The 23,420-nt window shown below is 38.0% G+C and overlaps 1 protein-coding gene across 7 annotated transcripts in view; it reads right to left on the bottom strand.

The window, feature by feature from the left end:
* Positions 1 to 23,420, bottom strand: part of GALC (galactosylceramidase) — an 84,661-nt gene that overhangs the window by 56,168 nt on the left and 5,073 nt on the right. For 5 of the 7 annotated variants that reach the window (XR_003002038.1, XR_003002039.1, XM_024736268.1 and 2 more), the window contains exons 2-7: positions 12,057 to 12,125; positions 11,733 to 11,796; positions 10,615 to 10,728; positions 8,466 to 8,605; positions 6,535 to 6,573; positions 2,430 to 2,560 (exon numbers count right to left, since the gene is read on the bottom strand). Coding sequence is in view for 5 of the 7 variants with exons in the window: in XM_024736268.1 (XP_024592036.1) it covers positions 2,430 to 2,560; positions 6,535 to 6,573; positions 8,466 to 8,605; positions 10,615 to 10,728; positions 11,733 to 11,796; positions 12,057 to 12,125 (557 nt within the window). In the remaining 2 variants the exon portion in view is untranslated. The remainder of the gene's footprint in view (positions 1 to 2,429; positions 2,561 to 6,534; positions 6,574 to 8,465; positions 8,606 to 10,614; positions 10,729 to 11,732; positions 11,797 to 12,056; positions 12,126 to 23,420) is intronic. The other 2 variants (XM_024736271.1, XM_024736273.1) reach the window with 1 other exon arrangement.

Here is a 23,420-nt window from a genome sequence, read left to right as displayed (position 1 = left end):
AAAAAAAAAAAAAAAAAAATATTTTCAGTTATTGCCAAATGTTCTGTAGGAGGCAAAATTATCCCCAGTTGAGAGCTACTGGTATAAAGGTATCAGCATAAATGTAATCAATAGAATCAAAACTTGTTAAATAACAAAAAAGACACTTCATTTAAAAAGAGCAAAGAAAACAAATCACGTAGCAAAAGAATGTGTGTGGGGGTGTATTATATATATAAATATAAATATATATATATGGTACAAATCATTAAATGACAAACAGTAGAAAAGAAAACAAAACCTTCAGGTAAATCAATAAATATAAATGAGTTAAACTCACTAAAATATGGAGATTTTCAGAACAAAATCTGAACCTATGCTATATGCAGCATCACACCTAAAACAAAATTACCTTGAAAGGTAAAGAATAAAAGTATGGGCAAAGATTCTATCAGGCAAATACAAATGAAAAAAAAAAGGCAGAGTTCTCTCTTAGTTACATGCAAAGCGAAATTCAACCAAGAGGCATAATATGAGACAAAGAATGACTTTTTCTAATAATAAGTTACAAACCATAATAAAGATAAAACATTACGAATACCTATGTACCAAATAACACAGCAACAACTTTCTAACAGCAGAAATTTCATGAGATTGAAAGGAAAAATAGAAACTCACTAATAAGAGGAAACTAACACTCTTAGTAACCTTGGATAGTTTAAGTGAACAGAATAATTAGAATACAGAATAGTGAAACAATGCAATCAGTAAGGTGGATAATATACACTCAGTTCTCGTATCCTGATAGAAAATATACCCTAATAAGATAAAAAGAAGACCTTGGGAAATTTTATGAAAAAAATCAAATAATACATTCAGCATTAAATGACCATAATGCAGTAAATTAGAAAATAATGATTAAAAAAACAGACTCCATGAGATAGACCTAAAGCAGTGCTCAAAGGAGAATTCATTGCATAAGATACCAACATCAATAAAGATAAAATGAACTAAACATCCAACTTCTTCATGAAGATACAGTGAAACCCAAATTTTCATTTATTTTTTCCTAGCCAAATATATTCAAGATCAACACAACTTTTTTCCCTCAAGATTTGACCTATTTATGCAAGTTTTAACAATAAAGGCAAAAATTACATTCTAATGTCAATATATAAAATATTAAAATACATTTTACTTTTCTTGCCAAAAAATAAATAAATAAATAAGCCTAAATCTAATCTAATCACGCCTCTATCAATTTCTAACAAGAAACAGGATAGATGAGCATTTTAAACTTAACTACAAAGATGAAATCAGTAAAATCCAGACTGTGAGAAGCTTTACAGGACAAACAATCCAGTTTCTTCAACAAATGAAAGGAAAAAAAAAGAGATGGAGTAAGAACCAAAAAATTAGAAGAGACTTAGGTATCAACTAATCATAATATATGAATCTAAATTGGATCCAGATTCAATCAAATAAAACTATAAAATAACAATAACAGATATTTGATAATATCAAGAAACTATCACATAGTTTCTTGTGATAATAGTATTATTTATGGTGAAATGAAAGAGTTTTTATCTTGAGAGATAAATGGTAAAATTTTTATGGAAGAAATAATATAATGTCTGGGATTTGCTTCAAAATAATGTGAGGAGGAAGAAAAGAGGAATGGATAGGCATGTGAATGGAGAATTGTTCATGGGTTCATAGTTATGGAGGCTGAATGATGGGAACATGAATATCCACCATATTATTCTGCCTATTTTTGTGCACATTGAAAATTCTTCATTAAAAAAAAAAAGCACACATAGTTCAAGCAGAGCCTTCACACTGAATAAAGAACTCCACATATATATGTATTCTATTTTTCAAATGTTTATATACATTATCATGATAGACAAAATTCAAATACACTTAAAAGAAAAAAATACTGCTGGAACCCAGTGAGGTCAAGGCCCCGAAGGCTGAAAGGCAGAACTGGACTAAGGAGCAGGGTCAAAGCCATACTGCTTAGGATATGTAACAAAAGTCACGGTCAGTGATCATACCATACCATTTACCTAAGTGTTCATGAACGCCCAAGCACAGGAAGTCTGAGGGTTAGGAACTAATTTCACAACACTGCCTTTATAATTTCTAAAATGTAAACACTACTCTGCCCCTTAATCTAAACAAAGCCATGTTTTATTACTCCAAACATTAAAACAATATTTTAAGTTACCAGTATATTATTCCATTGTCATAGAAAGATTCCCAAAGTATATACATTTCAAAGAAAAAAGGAATGAAATATCATTTATACATGCTTTGGTTAAATAAATACAAGAAAGCTACCTTCTGAAAATATAATCAAATGGGGAGAAGCAGGCAAAAACAAAGGCACAGTCAATATCCACAGCAAGCAGTCAGAAACTTAGTTTTCAAAGTAAAACATTCCTTACCCTATGACATCAATCACCCTCAAGAGCTCAGAGTCAAGCAGCATAGAAGCAGAAATGGGCTCCCAGAGATTATCACTCGCTATGATTTTCACTTGCTGGAGACCTTGATAGTTCAGCATTCTTCTTAACACCTTTCAGAGAGAGAAGCAGAACACAGGAAAGGTTAAAAATGAGTTTTCAGCGGCTGAATTACACTGAAGAAAGCTAAAATGTCTTCAAACTCAGCAACCTGGATGATAGTGTCAATATTATTTCTCAATAGAAATGTGCCCCGTGTGGGGGGAAAAAAGCATTATCACTAAGATAACCCACTTCATGGGAATGTAAGGAGAAAAAAAAAAAACAAGAGGTAAAAATGTTTTAGAGGGATTTTCCCTCTGAATTTAAAATTATGTTTAGCCATAGAAAATTTGGGTGCAAGGGTGGAAATTTTTTTTTAAAAATCAGAGCAGTACTACCCATAAAAAACCCACTATTACCCTGGTATGCATTTTTTCATGAATTCTCTTATACAGACACAATAAATTGGGATCAAATTAAATATACTATTTGGTAAATAAAATGCTTTAACTTAGTTTATTTTGAGTATTTTCCAATGTCTTTAAATATTCTGCCATTACTGAAAAGATTACAGTTCTTAGTATTTTGTACCATACTAGAAGTAGAAATAAGAAATATTCTGCTGTTACCCTCAAGTCTTTAATAGGTATACACAGGGCAGGCAATAAAATCTGCCTGTAGGACTATCCACCCACCAGATTAAAAGTAACAAGCTAACTGTAACAGGAAATAAATGAACAAAGCACAGAGTGCCTACTCTGGTATTTAGTTCTGTATCTGGGCCCCATGAGGACTCTAAAAAAAGCACAAGATGGGGTTCTCACCCTTAGGTGGCAAACACACTCACCAGGACACTAAAACTAACAGAATGTCCTAGAAAATCAGAGAGTAGTATATACTGAAATGTATGGATTGCCAAAATATAAAACAAGACAAGAGAAAAGAAGTCATTATTTCACCTAGGAGAAGGAAGTTCAGATTTCAAAACAGAAGTAGTTTTGTTTTGTTTTTAAATAGATCTTTATTGGAGTATAATTGCTTCACAATACCGTGTTAGTTTCAAAACAGAAGTAGTTCTTGATGAATGGGTGTGAATAAACCCACCGCTATACCCCCAAGCACTCTGAACTGTCAGGTTCATAGTAGCAGGTGCTCAATAAACATTGGTTGAATTAATTAAGATAAGAAAGAACAAAGATTTTCACAAGCTCTCTTTTCACTCTCTAACTTTTCTGAACTAAAGAAATTTCCAATTAATGTGCTCTTTTAGGAGGCAAATAATAAATCAATTCCACTCTGGAAGAAATCTGAACAGATCCTTAATAGTAAATAAAGACCAACTCTCAAGATTCAGTAGGATTGAGATTCCCAAGCTCTCTATTAGGAGACCAATCTTGAGTTTCATCACCCTGAAATTCTTTCTTATCCCTACAGAGAGGAAGGAGAACAACTTAGTCACATTTGCATTTATCGCAATATTATATCTAGTTTTTCTAGTGCTATTCCTAGACCATCACCTCTAAGATTGCTTACTTTTAAGTATATATTCAAATAATACTCCAAACTATACAAGCCTATAATCTATGTTTTATAATAGATTGCCAAAATCAGTATGAATAGCAGCATTCTTTGAGCAAAGTTTTATCTAATGTATTCCAAATGTTCTTGCTGTGGAACCCATCCCTTTCTGCCCCCTAAAAAGCCTAGATAGAAACCCTACCTATAAGAGAAATGAAAAGGAAACTGTTCTGATTGGACTGAATGAGAGTCCAGAGACTCACACATCCATTTCCGTCCACCACCCTCAGATCCTAGACGGGATTTTCCAGACACAATTTTAAAACATCACTGAAAACCAGAGTAAACCATAAATACAATGTAAATAGCAAAAATAAAAGAAATAATAGCCTTGCCACCTTTACATACATTGCTTGTTTGTACTGTGTTTATTTCTACTCTTAAAAACAAATCCTCATTATTTCCAGGGGCCATCTTATTATACTATACGGAATATATATTCATTAAGCTTATCGAACCTGAACACCTACATTCATCTGCCATTATTGAACCCTTTCAATAGGCATTTTAACAAACAGGACGCAGATTCCAATAAAATCTTGCTACAAAAATGGCAAATGCAAACTAAAAGTTATTTCCTGAGACATGTTACTGCAGGTAAACTAAAGTTTCAGGGAAGGAAATGAAGTCTGAACTGTTTGAAACGCTGATGATGAGTCTTAGAACAGGAATTACAGTCTTTCAAATCAGGTAAGCTGAATTAGAATGCAATGGAACCAGCAACAGACTCTTAATAGTAAAAAAATAAATAAATAAAATAAAATAACCACCTTAGTTGCAGACCATTAGTTTAAAAGAAAAAGGGAACTAAATTCTAATTCTTCCATCAAATGAAATGAACACAATTAAAGAGACATGTATAATCCCAAGGAGAAAAAAAAACTATGAAATGTCAAATTTGGGAAGATGAAAGTCCATGACTGCGGCAACATGGTCCACCTGACTATAGGGTTACACAGGACACAGCCACTAACTTGGCTTCTGCTCTGTCCCCCTGCTGCTCTCATCAGACCTACCTGTACTCACAGCAGTCATAACTTTCCATGAACAACTCTTGTGCTTCAATCTTACACTAGTTCCACTGTCCCACCTCCACACCACCACACTCACCACTTCACTGGTAATGCCTACAGCATGGAGTTAACTTTGAGTTACCTGGCTCTGGCTGCATTCAGTCCTCTAAATCTATACCTTCTCCTCCCCACAACTAGTGATTAAATTGTGCTGTTACTGCAGTGAACATAATGGCCTACTGATGGCTCAGTGCCCCCACTTGTCTAATCCATCTTTCTCCACTTGCTCTTCCCCCAAATCCCTTTACCTCCCAGTCTTCACTTCTCAAAGGTATGGTCCTGCCTTAGCAACTTGGGGAGTTCCTATCCATCCCACCTTGAAGATTCCAACTAGTCTTCCAGCAGACTTCCCAACAGACTTCCCAAATCCTCATGCAGAGGTGTCACCCCCTCTCTGTACCTTCTGACAACCCTGTGCATTATTGTGCCAAAGAAATTATAGCTGATATCTTAGTTGTTCATATGGGACTCTACAGTCCCCAGATGTTAACTCTTTTGGAGCAGAAACAGTACTTTTTATCCTTGTATTCCAAGCATGTACACAATGCCTAACAAACTAGGTGTTGAGTAAATGCTTCCTGGCAGACTGAATGAATAAACAAATGAAAGAAATTTAGTGGATATTACCTGCTTAAAAACATAAGACACTCAATTTAAAGAAAAAAAAATTTTAAACTGAAAGAAAATATAACCACAAAATTATATTTCTTGGAGAAAAGACACATAAAACAAGACAAATATAAGGATAAACTAAAGAATATCTCCACCTGAAAAGTTAAACTGCCATTTGTTTTCCAATGACAGAAGGGATTATTATTCTCAGATTTTCCTTTTCTGAAAAATAGAAATAATAGTAGTTACCTCATAAAGGAGGTAGTAAGAATTAAATAGAAATAAATATTTAGGGAAAGTGGCTCAAAAAGTAACACACATTGCAAATGTTAGTTGCTACCTATTTGCTAATCACAAATAGAAACATCTAACACACTCCAATATAATAGGCATTCCACAGAAAACAAGAATGAGATTATATACTATAAATTTTGATATATGACGGTGAAAGAAAAATCTACATTTCTTGAAGTCCTAAAAATCTAAAATGATACAATTGTTTTTATAACGATTATCATAATTCCACAAATAATGAATATTTAAGTAGGAAAACTCAACACAACTCTACAGACAAAGGCAATTTGGTGCATAGAGGGAATTACATATGCCTTAATCAGGAATATAAATATTATTAACATTTTGCTTGGATTTTATGTTATAACTAGCAAAATAAATAACTGTGCTATAAAAAATATGGTGTTCCTACTACTAATTTCCGTGAAACCATAAAAGAATTTTTCACTAATAACTTAAAGATAAAAAGACTTTAAAGTTGTACAGACCTTAATATAATTGATGTCAAATGCCCTCTCATTCCAAATCTGCAAAACAGAAAGTCAAAATGTCAGAACTGAAAGTTTTTGTGTCAGAAAGCAAATATTATCATTAATATTAACCTTTCTCCATTAATATTATCTCTCATCATCTTTCTTATCATCTGAAAATCCATTTTTCTTACTTAAGGGAATGTCCTGTTATTAAATTTATAGATATTTATAAGACAACATAATTTTTAATTAAAATGTTATTTTTAAAAACCTTAAAATATTTGGTGGGTATTTTTCAAAAAGTCACCTAATCCCAGAGATTTCTAAAAATGGAATATCCATTCAATCATTCAACAAAGATTGACAAGGCAATGTATGCCGAGGACTATAGCAGGCACTGGAGACCTAACAGACACGGGATTGTTGTAATAATTCTTATAAGATCCCTACACACACACCCCAAAGCCAAGTATTAATAAGGACAATGTACAGGAGTAATTTTTTTAGTGCACACAGAGAATCACAATGATGTGCCACATAACAAAAGCAAACTCTTAATGAAGACAGATAAATGGAACATGCACAAATCTCTCAGGCTCAGAATCATGTAGCAGGAGGTTTTAGAGTTAAAAGAGAACTTCCACGACTTTCAGTCTGTAGCTGAGAGATGGGCCTAGCCTCCAGGTACTCTTTTCAGCCTCCAGTGATACTGGAAAGTGTTCTTATCAAAGAAGCTTCCTCACCATAGCTTGTGATTATCAAGAGTCTAAAAGAGATGTGAATAACCCATTATTTACCAGAAACAATTTCTAAGTGTGACTTTACCATAATAGAATGCTGTTTGACCCAAACCTACATTTAGTTTCACTATGGGTTAAACATACCCTGACATTTAAGAAAGTTCTCAAACAATTTTGTTGTAATCTGGGGAAGGATAACAAAAACAAGTATATTCTTGATTCTGGCTTCCTAGAGCCCTTGGCTCATCCTCATGTCCTATATCATGTCCTGTGTTACTGTAGTTTTATCTGTTCCCGTGTCTGCCTCTTTCACTGAACTCCTCAAGAGCTTACTAATCTTGGTATCCCTAAAACATAATAGTCACAATGCCTCAACACAGTAGAAGCTCAATAACTGCTTGCTAATTGCATGAAAACTTTTAAAGTCAGTTTTGACAGACAGCATATTAACAAGCAAAAGTGTATAGAGACCCACTATGAGTGTGTGTGAGGCTCTATGGGGTACAGTGCAGGGTGACGTATCCCTCCAGCCTGCCAACAGACCAGCTAGAAACACAAGATATCGTTTTACATTTTTAAATCAATAAAAGGTGTTAAATAACGGTTTAGGAAAAGGGTAGGCAGATTTCTGCCAGCTTGCCAAATCTGGCACACCATTTGTACTTTTTATAGCCTGAAAGCTAAAAATGGATTTTAACAGTTTTAAGTGGTTACATTTTAAATGATTATATAATTACCTACATAATATCCTTAATATTGCCTTTTGATCCACAAAGCCTAAAATATTTACTCTCTGGCCCTTTAAGAAGAAGTCGGCCACCCTCTGGTTTAGGACCACGGAAGACTCATGGAGCAAAATGAGATTAATCATTCATTAAACTATATAGTAAATACAATATTGTTGTAAGAACTAGAGAAACTAGGGAAAGCTTGGAAGAAGAAGAATTTGACCTGGGGTAGTACCAATAACAAAAACAAAGAAATAGTTCCAGGAGGCATATACTAAGTATAGTTTTCTAAAGTGGGAAGAATTTGGATGGGCAGAGAGAAAGAATAAATGGCAACATGTAGTTAATTTGTTAATAGACATCAATAGAACAAATTAGTCTCATGACACAAAGTAGTCAACAAAGTGCCACAAATTACTTTAAAAATTATAAATAAATGTCCAAAGGTTAATCATGTTCTAAAAAATATATTACTAACTCCGATATAATCAATGTCCAGATCATGATAATGCTTGGCGCCCACAATCCAACTCACGACATAGTAGGCAGTCAGCTGAAGATTTACATAAGGCCAGTTGAAACCTTTCCCCAGCCATCCAGGGAACGACCATGGCAGCCCTGCAGAGAGGAAGAGGCAAAGTTGGAGTAGGTATAGGAGTGCTGGCACTATTAAAAACAAAGCAAAATAAATCAAAAAGAACAAACACAGGCTAAGCAAAGAGCCAATAAAGATCTGACTAAAGGAAAGATTACACATCATGCACAAATTCTCAAAATCCCTTCCAGTTTATGAACACAGTAATTCCTATTGACCCCGAGAGTCAGGTTCCATAATTCCAAATGCTCTTTCAAGAAAAACAAATAAAAATAAACAAAAACAAACACCTCTCTCAATGATACTTACCAATATAAAGAAATGTAACCTACAATTTAATTTAACTTCCACACCTCCTGCTAAAAAGATATACAATGTTCAATTTTTGTCCTCTAAGGTCAAATCAAAGAGTTTTGAAAGGCTTATGCTTAACTATTTCTGTGAGCTAAGTACAATACAAATTCCTTATTCACTAGTATTCTTACAACCTGAAGCTATTTAAAGACTAATTAGTCAGGTAATCAAATTTAACAAAACTAGTTTGTCCTATGTCAATACAAATGCCATTGACTCAATAGGGAAATATACCTTTGTTACACGATATAGAACAAATAATCCACATTCTTCCAATACCCCAGTTATTATTAATCCAAAAAAAATATGAGAAGAGTAGAGAAGCACTAATTAAGATTCTAAATCCTAATTCTCTTACTAATATATTAATATTAAAATAAGGTCAACATTAAGTTCCTTAACTGTTAATATATATTACCAATCTAGTTCACCATTGAAAAAAATTAAAATCAAAGTGACAAAATGCTTATTTTTCTAAACTCTAGAAGAATGCCTAAGTGCATCCACATAATAAATGTGACATTAAAATAATGGAATGTTTTAGAACAATGAAATGCCAAATACATTCTGAAGGCCCACCATGTGAAGTCTTTGTTAGGACATGGTTCAGCATGCCAGATTTTCTGCATTTAAATTAGAACTGACCTTGAAAACAGCACAATGGGCAAGTATGTGCTGAAGTCAGTGATGCTTTTTACTGCTCAAAACATTTCTGGAATCTCTTACAAAAGTCCATTTAGAAAGAACACACTGACCTCCTCATTTTTTTTTAACTTAGAAAAACTTATGCTTGCCCTTTAATTGGATGGTTGAAAATGATTTTTAAAATAACTTGAAATTAAGTCCTATAAAATGGATCTCAACTCATGTAATTTAGCCTGAATGTATAAGCCTGTTTAAAAAAATCAAATTCATTTCAAATGATAAAAGTATGTCACCACTGTGTATGTTTGAAATCTTTTATAGGTCTGTGCACTGCTACAGGAGAACAGTGCAAGGAGTACAGTCCCATTTAAGAAACCATCCTGACACTAGAATCTAAGCTCCACGAGGACAGGAATTGGGGGCTGGATTGTTCTAGGCATCCCCAGTGCCTAGAACAGTGACCACCACATCCTTGAGGTTCAAAACAAACACACATACAAACCAAAAAAAACTTTTGTACGTACCTCATCTAGAAATGGGGTCTACTACTGCATGTAGCACACAATTTTTGCAAATAGCTGGGATATACTGCTGCATACAGTATACAATTTTATAAATAGTATTGCCCTTTTACAAATTTTGATGAGAAATTTTGTTGAGGAAATTAGTATAGCACCACAAAAAAAAGAAAAAAAACAAAAAATCGAAAACAACAGAATAAGGTTCTAAACCTGATTTTGACATTTACTAATTTTCTGACCTTAAGTCAGTGCTATAAGCTCTCTAAGCCTCCACTGCTTCTGTAAAATGAGAAGAGTAATGTCTTACTCCAGAGGTATGATAAATATCAGACACAATATATATGAGCAAAGAAGGAATCATGCCTGGCGCATGCTTTGCTGCTGGTAGCATACTGGTAGTATTAACAACATTATTAATACTACAGTATTAATAGATACTCCACACACATGATTCAGAATTTAAAAATTAAAGGAAAACAGACTACAAAAGTACATCAAACTTCACTTCTTACCCATGAGTGTGATATTAGGGTTCCGCTTCTTAGCTTCCTTCATTAACCACCACTCATATCCTCGGAAATAATTCTCATCTAATGCATAGTGCATGTGGGAGGGCTCGGTGCCATCTGAATGGGAGAGAGCAAAACAGAAAGGAAACTATCTGTTAATGGTGCTTTGTAGGCCACTCTCCCCTACACACATACACACATTTCAGAGAAGCAGTATTCCAGAACCAATCCTGACGTAGGGCACGTAAGAAATAGGGTTTGACAATAAAATGCATGTCTTTTATAATAGGTTGGGGATAGTTTTGTTATGGGATTTTCTTTTGTTTTTCATTTGCATTGTTTCTTTTCAGCATGAATTAAATACCAATTCCACTACGCAGATATATCTATTTAACAAAAGCCACTTCCAAGTCACTAACAGGTACACGGGTATATAGACAATACTCTAAGGTTCACTATAATGGAATCTAACTGATAAAAAATAAGTTATATACAATCATTGAGAGAATTTTCTTCTTCCTGAAAACCAGAGACCTATAAATTTTTTAATTGACTACATGTACTACACAAAGCCAAAATTATGACAATGAAGATTGAAAATTTAGTGGTTGAAAATGATTTTATTTTTAAAAGACAAAAAAGCTTACAGCATTATACCGCAAAAAAAAAAAAAAAAAAAAAAAAAAAAAAAGCTATATCTCTGAAATATCTCTGAAATTACTTATATTTTTGCCACATATTTTTATTTAAAGCTAATAACATCTTACATATTTTATACATTAAAATCTTTCTTTTTTTAACTTCTCAGTAAAATTCCAAACTCTCCCTATGCTCTGTCTAGTAAATATTAGTTTATAAAAAACTGTGGATTTGTTTACTACTTAGTACTTCAACTAAATAAGCAATCTAAAGTCCACAAGCTGCTTTGTATGGAAAAAATGCATATTTTGATATAATATTTTAAAAATAATTAGAATGAAGAAGGAACAATAAAGAACAATCTAAGCAGTAATCAACATAAAAAATGTTGGCATTCTTTATATTCTGAAACCACAGTCCATAAGTTTAAGTATAGGTTTAAATACTGGGGGAAAACGATGCCATTCCACAAATACTCCTACCTGTTGTCTGCCCATCACCACCTATTTCAACTTTTAGAATATGCAAAGAGGCACCGAAGTTTGGCTGGGGAAAGAAGTAACAATATTAACACTGTGATTCATTGTATGAAGGACAAAACACTTTAAGACAATTACTAATCACTGCCTTTGGTTTTGCAGATGAGAAAACCAAAGCAAAACTTCAAATAAACAGCAACTTATTCCAAAAGTAATTTGCCTAGTTTTTTAAAAACTAGAATTGTGAAGGCACTAAAGACTATTGGTGAAATTCACCACAGTTTCTAAGATATCACAGATACCATTAAATAATTATTTTTTCATTACCTTAAAGAGATAATCCAGTATTTGAGAACGATAGGGCTCTGGGTAATTTACTAGAAGTCGGGAGGTTGCCTAAAAAATAAAAAGTTTTCAAAAGTATGAATAAAACAAATCCAATAATGAACACCTTTTCAGAGTGCTTATACATGCCATCTAGCATGCCCGTATTTAGCCAGCTCTTGGGCAGCGTTGAGCTGTGGAAAGCCGTTTCCCAGGTTATCTGTTTGCCTGTCTTGGTTTTGCCCATCATTGGGCAAATACGGCTGTTGTCTGTCCCATAGCTAAAACATAGGTTCCAAGCAACAACCAGGTTTCTCTTCTACTGAGATGAGGGTTGGCTGGGAGGTAAGCTTGCTAAGTCTATTGATGAATCTCATTACTACAAATTTATCTTGAGGACCTTGACTCACAGAGTGGTTTTTAGAAGAAATGAAACAGTTTCTCTGTCTTAAGGCTGTTTGTCAACTACAGTATCTGGGGGCCAGAATGGGAAAGATGAATCTCAGGTAATTTTTCCCCTCAACATCTTGCAAGAAAATATTACAAGCAGCACTGCTTAAAGGAACCTCCACTCTCCTCATTCTTATTAGAGATTTATAGGTGCTACCTCTTGCTATTAAGAACGACCACACAGTGATTCCCCAGGCCAGGCTGTACTAAGGAAACCTCACACAAGACTCTCCATCAGAATAGAAAGAGAGAGGTGGAAGATGCAGGAAATAACACTTGATCATACCTAAACCATGGCTGATGACTGCTTGAACAAAGAAATCACAAAATCAATAACCCACCAAGTATGTATACTTTGGGGGGCAACAGTAGCAAGGGGAATAAAGAGATAGGTTTTAACATGAAACAACCAACACCTTGCCAGGTGTATGCCAAGGGCAAGACTTGACTTCCATGGGGCTTGATGTTCTATTTTACTCTCATATATGCTACCACTGACATTCTGCTGGTGTCTCAGCCCCTGCCACTGACACACAGGCCCATGGAGCTACTCTCTAGCCACTTCAAGCTCAACACATCCCCAACCAAACATAGCACTTTTTCCTAAATCTGTTTCCTTCTCATGTATTTGCCATCTTAGTAAAGAACAACACCTGTCTGAGCCATAAATTTAGGGTCACCCTTTCATCAAACTTTCCATCTATCTTCAGTCACCAAGACCTCTTTAATATCTCTCTTCATCCCCTCATCTTCAACCCCACTACCTTCCTAGGCTCTCCTCAATTATTAGAACAGCCTAAATGGTTTCAGGGTCTCCCATCTGCCTCCCCATATTTTATCCTCAATACTACTTGTCAGATTAATCTTCCCAAAACAAAAACCTAACCATGAAACTACTCTGTTTAAACATGCCAAGACTTCCCTCCCCCAAGAGCTTTCAGGATAAAGTTCAGATTGTTCAGTTTTATACCCAAATCCCTTAATTATTTGGATTCTACCTCTGACACTTTACCCCTTATCACTCTCACACCATCTATCTAGGTCTAACAAACTAATTTTTCTCTTTCTTCTGTCTGGAATGCATTCTACACCCTCATTTGGCCAAATCCAATTCATCCTTTAGCTTTCAGGTCAAACTCCACCTCTTCAAGGAAGAATACCTTCTGCTCCTCCCCATAAGTTTGACGTAAGTCAGGGGTCCCCAACTCCCTGGCCACAGACCGGTACAGTCGGTGGCCTATTAGGAACGGGGCCGCACGGCAGGAGGTGAGTGGAGGGTGAGCGAGCAAAGCTTCATCTATATTTACAGCCACTCCCCATCGCTCTCATTACCGCCTGAGCTCCACCTCCTGTCAGCATTATGGTGAGTTGTATAATTATTTCATTATATATTACAATGTAATAATAACAGAAATAAAATGCACAATAAATGTATCGCGCTTGAATCATCCCGAAACCATCCCCCTCCCCCGGTCCACGGGAAAATTGTCTTCCATGAAACCCGTCCCTGGTGCCAAAAGGGTCGGACACCACTGATGCAGATTGGACTGTGGACTCCCTCGGCACAAGGTCCACATGGCTGCCATAACTCTTCTATCCCTGCACTCTCATCACTGCTTTACTTTTCTGTTTCACCTCTAAGTTCCCTGAGGACAAGGACTGTGTCTTATTCAAGTTCATATCCTCATTTAGTCTATTATTCAATAACCATTTATTTAATATCTTTTATGTTATCATTGGTTGCACTGCACAGGCAGCATAATATAGGCTTTGCATCCATGAAGCTGGTATCCTGATTACATCATTTACAAGCAATGTGACCAAGGGCAATTTATCATAAAGTGGGTTATCTTCTTCATTCAGCTGTCCCAAGACTAAAATAAAGTATATGTAGAGGACTTAGCACAGTAGCTGGCACATAGTAAGCTCTCAAGAATTGACAGGCACTGTATACACGAATTGTTTTTAAACATAGAGTCACTTTCTCAAAGAGCTTACAGACTAGCAGAGGCTCAAATATTAAAGTGAATGAATGCTGTATACGCACACTAGCCTATCCTTGACCCAAGGTAAACAATGCTGCCTACTCTGCATTATGCTAACGATACACATTGTTGTTAGAACAGTGTGTTTCACTGTTTGGGGGTTATTTTGCTCTCTGTGCTCTTCTATCCCTAACACAGAAAGGGCCAACTTTGAGTAACCACACCACATCATGACTCTATTGCAAGCCTACAGTCACACCCAATGCAAAAGCCTTAGTCAACGGCAATAGTCAGCTAGGAGCAGTACAGCCAAACGTTGAAAGGTACCATTAAGCAATAGCAAATTACCAAATTACTAATCACGCTCCCTGAATAAGGCCTGGAGCTCTTTACAAGCAGCCCAGGAAGCCTTAGCACAGTAGCTGGAACATAGTAAGCTCTCAACAAATGGCAGGCATTGTATACCCAAACTGGAACACGTTTTTCATTTAAAATCCTTGGAATAACTTCCTCCCCACTAATCTATGAAACAGAATGATATTAACCAAAATTAGTCGTGTGACAGATGCCATCCTGTGCTTTGACATCTATCCTCACAATGTTCCTACCAGGTAGGTATCACTGTGTCCCCAGAAAAAAACCTGAGATACAGGGAAGTTAAATAACCTGCCCAAGGCTGTACAGTGAGTGGCAGGGCCCAGAACAGATCCCTAGCAATCTGCTCTTCAGTCCACGTACACCATACTGCCTTCCCTATCAAATATGAAGATTCCAAACACTTATTGCCACAAACTGTGCTAGGTACCAGGGACTTCAGAAAGAAGCTTAAAGTGGTGTACAAATATAGTCTTGCAACCATTTTCATCCAATCGTATTTACCGAACTTCTAAGATGAGTGATGCATTACACATAAGGACACTATTAGAACAGATAACAGTCTCCTATTCTGAGTTACGAAACAATTCTTCTCATTTTAAACTGAGTTAATAAACATAAAATAACAAAACATTTCCATTTTCAGCAAGTTAAACAATGGATTTAATATCAAAGTAAAGATATTAGGACATTATGAGTCCTCATTTTAAGAAATACTGGCTATTCCAGGTTTAAACCACAAAAATAGAAAGGAGAATGGTAGTAGTAAAGAATAAATACATTAGCCCATTAGTCTACTGTTTACCTTGAAATATGCACCAGCATCTATGAGTAAGGTTGCAACATTAGAAAATAAAAATGTAAAAATCAGCTGGGTTAGGGAAAAGATTTTTTTTTTCCACAGTAGAAGGTCAGATCTGTGATCAGACCAAGTTATCCACTGGCTTTTCCTTCTTGTAATGCAAATGCAAAACTTAATCTCTGATCACCAAAGCATCCACTTTTCAAAAATAATTATGTTTTCTGGTACGTCTACTTAAAAATAGTCACCCAAATCTCGTCGGTAACTTGAAACCTTAGAGTTTTGCTAAGTTAAATGATGGACATTAATTAAATATATAGATAATTTCCAAATAATATAAAATGCTAAAACATTAATTACTGAACATAGGTTTATCTACTTTTGGTTTCTTATCACAGAGAAACAAAAGATATTTAGATCTGTTAGAAAACATGTCTTGTGCTACAATGAAAAACTGTACCAAAAAAGAAGCATATGCTTCTAGAAATTATAAAATATATTCATAAATTTGCCAACCTACAGGATACTGGTGTAACAGTTCACAATTGTTTACTTCCTAGTTTTCACTAGAAATTAAGGTTTATAAGAGTCAAGCATTCTAACTAATATATGTAATTAAAATACTGGAAATAATAAGGGAAACAATTCTATCAAGGAAAGTAGGATGTATTTTGGCTAAGGAAAGGTATGAGGTAGGGAGATGTATTTTTGTTAGGGAAATGAAAGTAATTTTGTCCTAAAGTAGACAAAATGAATGGATATAGAAGCTGGGGAAAGAGAGAGAGAGAAGAGAGGGAATTTTACCTGTGTAGTCAAGCTAGCTAAAAATGAAATAAATTTATTTTAAGGATTTTTTAAAATAAACTTTAATAGCATACTTATGTAAAACTAAAACTTAATTATCTTTCATCTGCTAAGAAGACAAATTTTTATTAGACTATTGGTCTGCTCTTGATAAACCTGTGAAAGGTTTTTCTTTACCTTTTAAGTAACCTGCCTAGGAAATAAAGATTCTGTGTTTTATCAAAATAATATTCTATGCTTCACATTATCTTTATTTAATTACTTAAAAAAAAAGTGAGTCTTCTCTATTAAAAGAGCTAAGGTTGTGTGTTTGGGGGGGGTGGGGGTTAAACTGGGATTAAAATAAGTAACTTTATGTATTTGCCTGTGAAGTTCTTGTGATTTTGGTTAAATGGATAACTAAGTATTATTTCACAGTGACCAACAATCCTATTTAATCAAGTGTTTTAACAGCTTTTGATATTTTGACAAACTTCCCAAAATCAAATTCTAAATGAAGTCTTTCTGACCTCAAAATAACTTTGAGATTTTCCAGATGGGCCCTGGAACATCTCAAAAGATGTGGTCTTTCTCCTTATAAAGACAGACGTTAAACTAATTAGGCTTTTTTGGTATGTTAAATTGCATGGGAAGCACTGTCAAAGACATAATACTAAACCTTCTTTAGGTTTTATTTGTATTGATATATGTTACTAATATATGTGTTCCAGAAATTACATAAAATTCCTAGATACCTGCTATATCCTGGTATAATGTTATCACTTGTAATTCTAGTTATTAACTTAAAATGTTGTATGTCACAGAAATAACCTAATTTCCTTGTCATTTGCATTATAATAAACTTTATCAGATCTTTAACATGGTCGTGTTTAAGTCTTTTTGTCATTTACAGACAATTATTTACTCTGATGCTTTTGCAAAAGTGTTCTTTGAAAAGTGCTTCATCTTCAAGAAGACTTGTGAAAAGGACTCTAACTTAAAGTACAGGATTCTGATAATTTTCAGATCATACTGCTCAACTGGGTAAGAATTTACAGAACTCTAAGGTAAAAAAAGATTCAGGGCTTCCCTGGTGGTGCAGTGGTTGAGAGTCCGCCTGCCGATGCAGGGGACACGGGTTCGTGCCCCGGTCCGGGAAGACCCCACATGCCACGGAGCGGCTGGGCCTGTGAGCCATGGCCGCTGAGCCTGCGCGTCCAGAGTCTGTCCTCCGCGGTGGAAGAGGCCCACAACAGTGAGAGGCCCGCGTACCGCAAAAAAAAAAAAAAAAGATTCATAAAACTGCTAACTAAAGATCAAGATCAATCAGAATTAATTACAAGGAACTGAATGAACTGATGAGGATAATTATAATTTTTATGATTTTTTATCTGAAACATTATTAGTTCTTGAACGGTTTTTTTTCCCCCAGACTTAAGGAAACCCGTTTTCCTAAGCTGTCTATGACTTACAGCAATTTGGTAAAGTGTACCCTTATAAACAAAGATAAAACAAACTTCTCCCTACCTGATCCCTTCAGAATTTAGAAACTCTTAGTGAGTATTCTCATTTTCATAGCAATATATTTATTTGCATAAGTTCCTAAGAATCTGTCCTCCTTGTAACAGGACACAATTGGAAACACTGATTATATTACTAAGGTTTTAACTGGAATGTCATATCTGAGAGAGATGAACATAGACTCAGATATGACCAGACAGATTTAAGGAACTAAACTTGACTTATGGAGCCAATAAAGCTCCTTGGAAAAATCAGCCTGGCAACTTGCTTACAGAAGCCTTACCAGGTGAGTAAGGAAGGTCGCTTCCTGGCAGATGTAGGAACCTCAGGATATTCGGTGGATCTCGAGAAGAAAGGAATTCACCCAAATCTATCAGTACTGCAGGGAAGGTCTGATGGTAAGCTCATAGCTTGGCTTCCTACCTTAAGAGAGACTTCTAAGAGTCCAATCTGTGATTCCTTGTGTGAAGGTCCAGCAGAGTATACCTGAAAGAGCCTATAGGGTCTATCACTATTCTTGTTGCACTTAATAAATAATAAATTAATTAATTATTAAATAATCAGGCCAGACTTATTTTGCAAGTAAATTAGCCTTATTTGGGTTATCTCTGATAAAAGGTGGGGGGAAGGGGAAACTATAGGACACCCTGTGGATATCAGATTTTAGTCCTGTTAATTGCCTTTGAGGTTTGTTTTCTACCTGTAAACTGGACTGAATACTGAATTCTTCTCACTTCCTCTAATATCTGGCTACAACTCTCCAGATATTGTTTCCAACTTTTTCCCACCTTTCTGACTTGGAATTATTGAGAACTAAAATTGCCCTTTTCCTGAAGCCATGCAAGCTAAAGTGGGACAACTAGATATAAACTCCAGAGAAATCACTACAACAGTTCATGTATGAACAATCTTTGCGCCTCTTGCTGCATGGACCACTCAGAAAGAACCCCCCCACCACCAGAGATATTCAGACTACAAACCAGGAAAATCTATGATTGCCACCATCTGTCCCCACCCCATCTGAATATGCTTCAAGTCCTACATCTAGAAATCTCAACTGGCTACCCTCAGGCCTCAGACTAGGTTTATAATCTGCTCCAACCACTAACCATTGTTTTTCTTTTGTTTCCATAGAAATGCCTCTTATGAAATAACCTGAATCAAATATTTGCACCATAGAGGCCTAACTTTATAAACACACCTGCATCGCTGCCTCCTCAAATGAGACACAATCCATTAATTGAACTGACCTATTCTAAGACAGTGGTTGGGTGCGATATGGAGCAATCCACCAACTCAGCACAGATTCAAACCTACTTACACCAGATGTCCCAAGATATTAATCATAACATTATCTAATCTTTGAATGGATCCCTAGGGCCCCAACATCACTGATCTCTTTTCAAGGTATGACCCTTTAAGCTTGGGTCAATGGCTACCAGCTGGATTTCAGGACTACTGCTTGTTCAATATAATTATTATAGGAGTGCTACTAAAATCCTTTCTAGGTTACAACATGCCCTATCCCTGACTTTTAGTAAATCAGCTACTCAGGCAGTTAACGTCCTCACCACTGACTCTGATGCCTAGGCATCAAGGGTGGATTGTAGTGTAATCCCCAACAGTTGGTTTTTCCTTTTTTGTAATGGAAGGGCAGGACTTAAGCTTTGATTGCAAGGCATCCACTCCAGAGTTATCCATTTTAGAGATAGCTATCTCAAATAAACACACTGCCAGCCACAGAACTAGATAAAGAGCCAGGCTGGGGTTGGCGGGAGGGGGTGGGGGGGATTCTTTGCTTGAGATCTTGGTTGATTTCGATAACTGACCATCATTAGGGTCATTTTTTTTTCTCTTCCTGCACTTTAATTTTCTACTCTTAAGTTTTGAACTCACCAATAAAAAGTGAGCCCACAAAACCCTAGGCCTCACCCTTGACCCTAATGAAAGCAGAACCCCAGGCCCACACCCCCCTCTCTACCTACAACCTCCCTGTGTGGCCCAGGTGTGCCATGTGCTTTCCAGGACCTGTGAGTAATAAACTTTTTATTTTCAAGGTTTTCTGACGGTTATCACTGAGGGCATCTTGCAATCATGGTAAATAGCACAGAGAGGAGCTTCAAGATGGCAGAAGAGTAAGACGTGGAGATCACCTTCCTGCCCACAAATACATCAGAAATACATCTACATGTGGAACAGCTCCTACAGAACACCTACTGAACGCTGGCAGAAGACCTCAGACCTCCCAAAAGGCAAGAAACTCCCCATGTACCTGGGTAGGGCAAAAGAAAAAAGAAAAAACAGAGACAAAAGAATAGGGACGGGACCTGCACCAGTGGGAGGGAGCTGCGTGAACACAGCCTGAAGGGGGCTAGTGGGCCACAGCTAGCCAGGAGGGAGTCCGGGAAAAGGTCTGTAACTACCGAAAACGCAAGAGACTTTTTCTTTGTTTGCCTTTTTGTTTCCTGGTGCGCGAGGAGAGAGGATTAAGAGCTCTACTTAAAGGAGCTCCAGAGACGGGCGCAAGCCGCGGCTAAAAGCGCGGACCCCAGAGATGGGCTAAGGCTGCTGCTGCAGCCACCAAGAAGCCCGTGTGCAACCACAGGTCACTATCCACACCTGCCCTCCCAGGAGCCTGTGCAGCCCGCCGCTGCCAGGGTCCCGTGACCCAGGTACAGCTTCCCAGGGAGAACGCACGGCGCGCCTCCGGCTGGTGCAACATCACAGTGGCCTCTGCCGCCGCAGACTCACCCCGGATCCGTACCCCTCCCTCTCCCCGGCCTGAGTGAGCCAGAGCCCCCGAATCAACTGCTTCTTTAACCCTATCCTGTCTGATCGAAGAACAGACGCCCTCAGGCGACCTACACGCAGAGGCGGGGCCAAATCCAAAGGTGAACCCCGGGAGCTGTGCGAACAAAGAAGAGAAAGGGAAATCTCTCCCAGCAGCCACAGAAGCAGCGGATTAAAGCTCCACAATCAACTTGATGTACCCTGCATCTGTGGAATACGTGAACAGGCAATGAATCACCCCAAATTGAAGAGGTGGATTTGGGGAGTAATTTTTTTTTTCCCTTTTTCTCTTATTGTCAGTGTGTATGCGTATGATTCTGTGTGTGATTTTGTCTGTATAGCTTTGCTTTTACCATTTGTCCTGGGGTTCTGTCCTTTTTTTTTTTTTTCTTTTCTCTTTTTAATAAACTTCAGCACTTGCTATCATTGGTGGATTTGCTTTCTGGTTTGGTTGTTTTCTTCTTTCTTTTTTTTAAATTACTTTAAAATTTTTTAAATAATTTTTTGTTTTTTATTTTAATAACTTTTTAATTTAATCTTACTTTATTTATTTTATCTTTTTCTTTCTTTCTTTCTTTTCTCCCTTTTATTCTGAGCCGTGTGGATGACAGGCTCTTGGTGCTCCAGTCAGGCATCAGGGCTGTGCTTCTGACGTAGGAGAGCCAAGTTCGAGACATTGGTCCACCAGAGAACTCCCAGCTCCACGTATTATCAAACAGCAAAAATCTCCCAGAGCTCTCCATCTTAGCAAGACCCAGCTCCACTCAATGGCCAGCAAGCTACAGTGCTGGACATCCTTTGACAAACAACTAGCAAGACAGGAACACAACCCCACCCATTAGCAGAGAGGCTGCCTAAAATCATAATAGGTCACAGACACCCCAAAACACACCATCAGACATGGGCCTGCACACCAGAAAGACAAGATCCAGCCTCATCCACCAGAACACAGGCACTAGTTCCCTCCACCAGGAAGCCTACACAACCCACTGAACCAACCTTAGTCATTGGAGGCAAACACCAAAAACAACAGGAACTACAAACCTGCAGCCCCCAAACACAGTGGGTTAAGTCAGCCTGAAGGGGGCTAGTGGGCCACAGCTAGCCAGGAGGGAGTCCGGGAAAAGGTCTGTAACTACCGAAAACGCAAGAGACTTTTTCTTTGTTTGCCTTTTTGTTTCCTGGTGCGCGAGGAGAGAGGATTAAGAGCTCTACTTAAAGGAGCTCCAGAGACGGGCGCAAGCCGCGGCTAAAAGCGCGGACCCCAGAGATGGGCTAAGGCTGCTGCTGCAGCCACCAAGAAGCCCGTGTGCAACCACAGGTCACTATCCACACCTGCCCTCCCAGGAGCCTGTGCAGCCCGCCGCTGCCAGGGTCCCGTGACCCAGGTACAGCTTCCCAGGGAGAACGCACGGCGCGCCTCCGGCTGGTGCAACATCACAGTGGCCTCTGCCGCCGCAGACTCACCCCGGTAACAGCCATAAAAGGGGAAATGACAGTAACACAATCATAGTAGGGGACTTTAACACCCCACTTTCACCAGTGGACAGATCATCCAAAATGAAAATAAATAAGGGAAGACAAGCTTTAAATGATACATTAAACAACATAGACTTAATTGATATTTATAGGACATTCCACCCCAAAACAACATAATACACTTTTTCCTCAAGTGCTCATGGAACATTCTCCAGGATAGATCATATCTTGGATCACAAGTCAAGCCTTGGTAAATTTAAGAAAATTGAAGTTGTATCAAGTATCTTTTCTGCCCACAATGTTATGAGATTAGATATCAATTACAGGAAAAAGTATGTAAAAAATACAAGCACAGGGCTTCCCTGGTGGCGCAGTGGTTGGGAGTCCGCCTGCCGATGCAGGGGACACGGGTTCGGGCCCCGGTGTGGGAGGGTCCCGCGTGCCGCGGGGCGGCTGGGCCCGTGGGCCGTGGCCGCTGGGCCTTCGCGTGCGGAGCCTGTTGCTCCGCGACGGGAGGGGCCGCGACGGGGAGAGGCCCGCATACCGCAAAAAAAAAAAAAAATACAAGCACAGGGCTTCCCTGGTGGCGCAGTGGTTGGGAGTCCGCCTGCCGATGCAGGGGACACGGGTTCGGGCCCCGGTGTGGGAGGGTCCCGCGTGCCGCGGGGCGGCTGGGCCCGTGGGCCGTGGCCGCTGGGCCTTCGCGTGCGGAGCCTGTTGCTCCGCGACGGGAGGGGCCGCGACGGGGAGAGGCCCGCATACCGCAAAAAAAAAAAAAAATACAAGCACAGGGCTTCCCTGGTGGCGCAGTGGTTGGGAGTCCGCCTGCCGATGCAGGGGACACGGGTTCGGGCCCCGGTGTGGGAGGGTCCCGCGTGCCGCGGGGCGGCTGGGCCCGTGGGCCGTGGCCGCTGGGCCTGCGCGTCCGGAGCCTGTTGCTCCGCGACGGGAGGGGCCGCGACGGTGAGAGGCCCGCATACCGCAAAAAAAAAAAAAAAAAATACAAGCACATGGAGGCTAAACAATACACTACTTAATAACCAAGAGATCACTGAAGAAACCAAAGAGGAAATCAAAAAATACCTAGAAACAAATGACAATAAAAACACAACAACCCAAAACCTATGGGATGCAGCAAAAGCAGTTCTAAGAGGGAAGTTTATAGCAATACAATCCTACCTT

This window comes from Neophocaena asiaeorientalis, unplaced genomic scaffold, assembly GCF_003031525.2.
Source record: "Neophocaena asiaeorientalis asiaeorientalis breed wild unplaced genomic scaffold, Neophocaena_asiaeorientalis_V1.1 scaffold152, whole genome shotgun sequence".
Classification (NCBI taxonomy): Eukaryota; Metazoa; Chordata; class Mammalia; order Artiodactyla; family Phocoenidae; genus Neophocaena; species Neophocaena asiaeorientalis.
The sequence above is the reverse complement of the archived record's forward strand: the minus strand, read 5'-3'. Positions and strand labels throughout refer to the sequence as shown.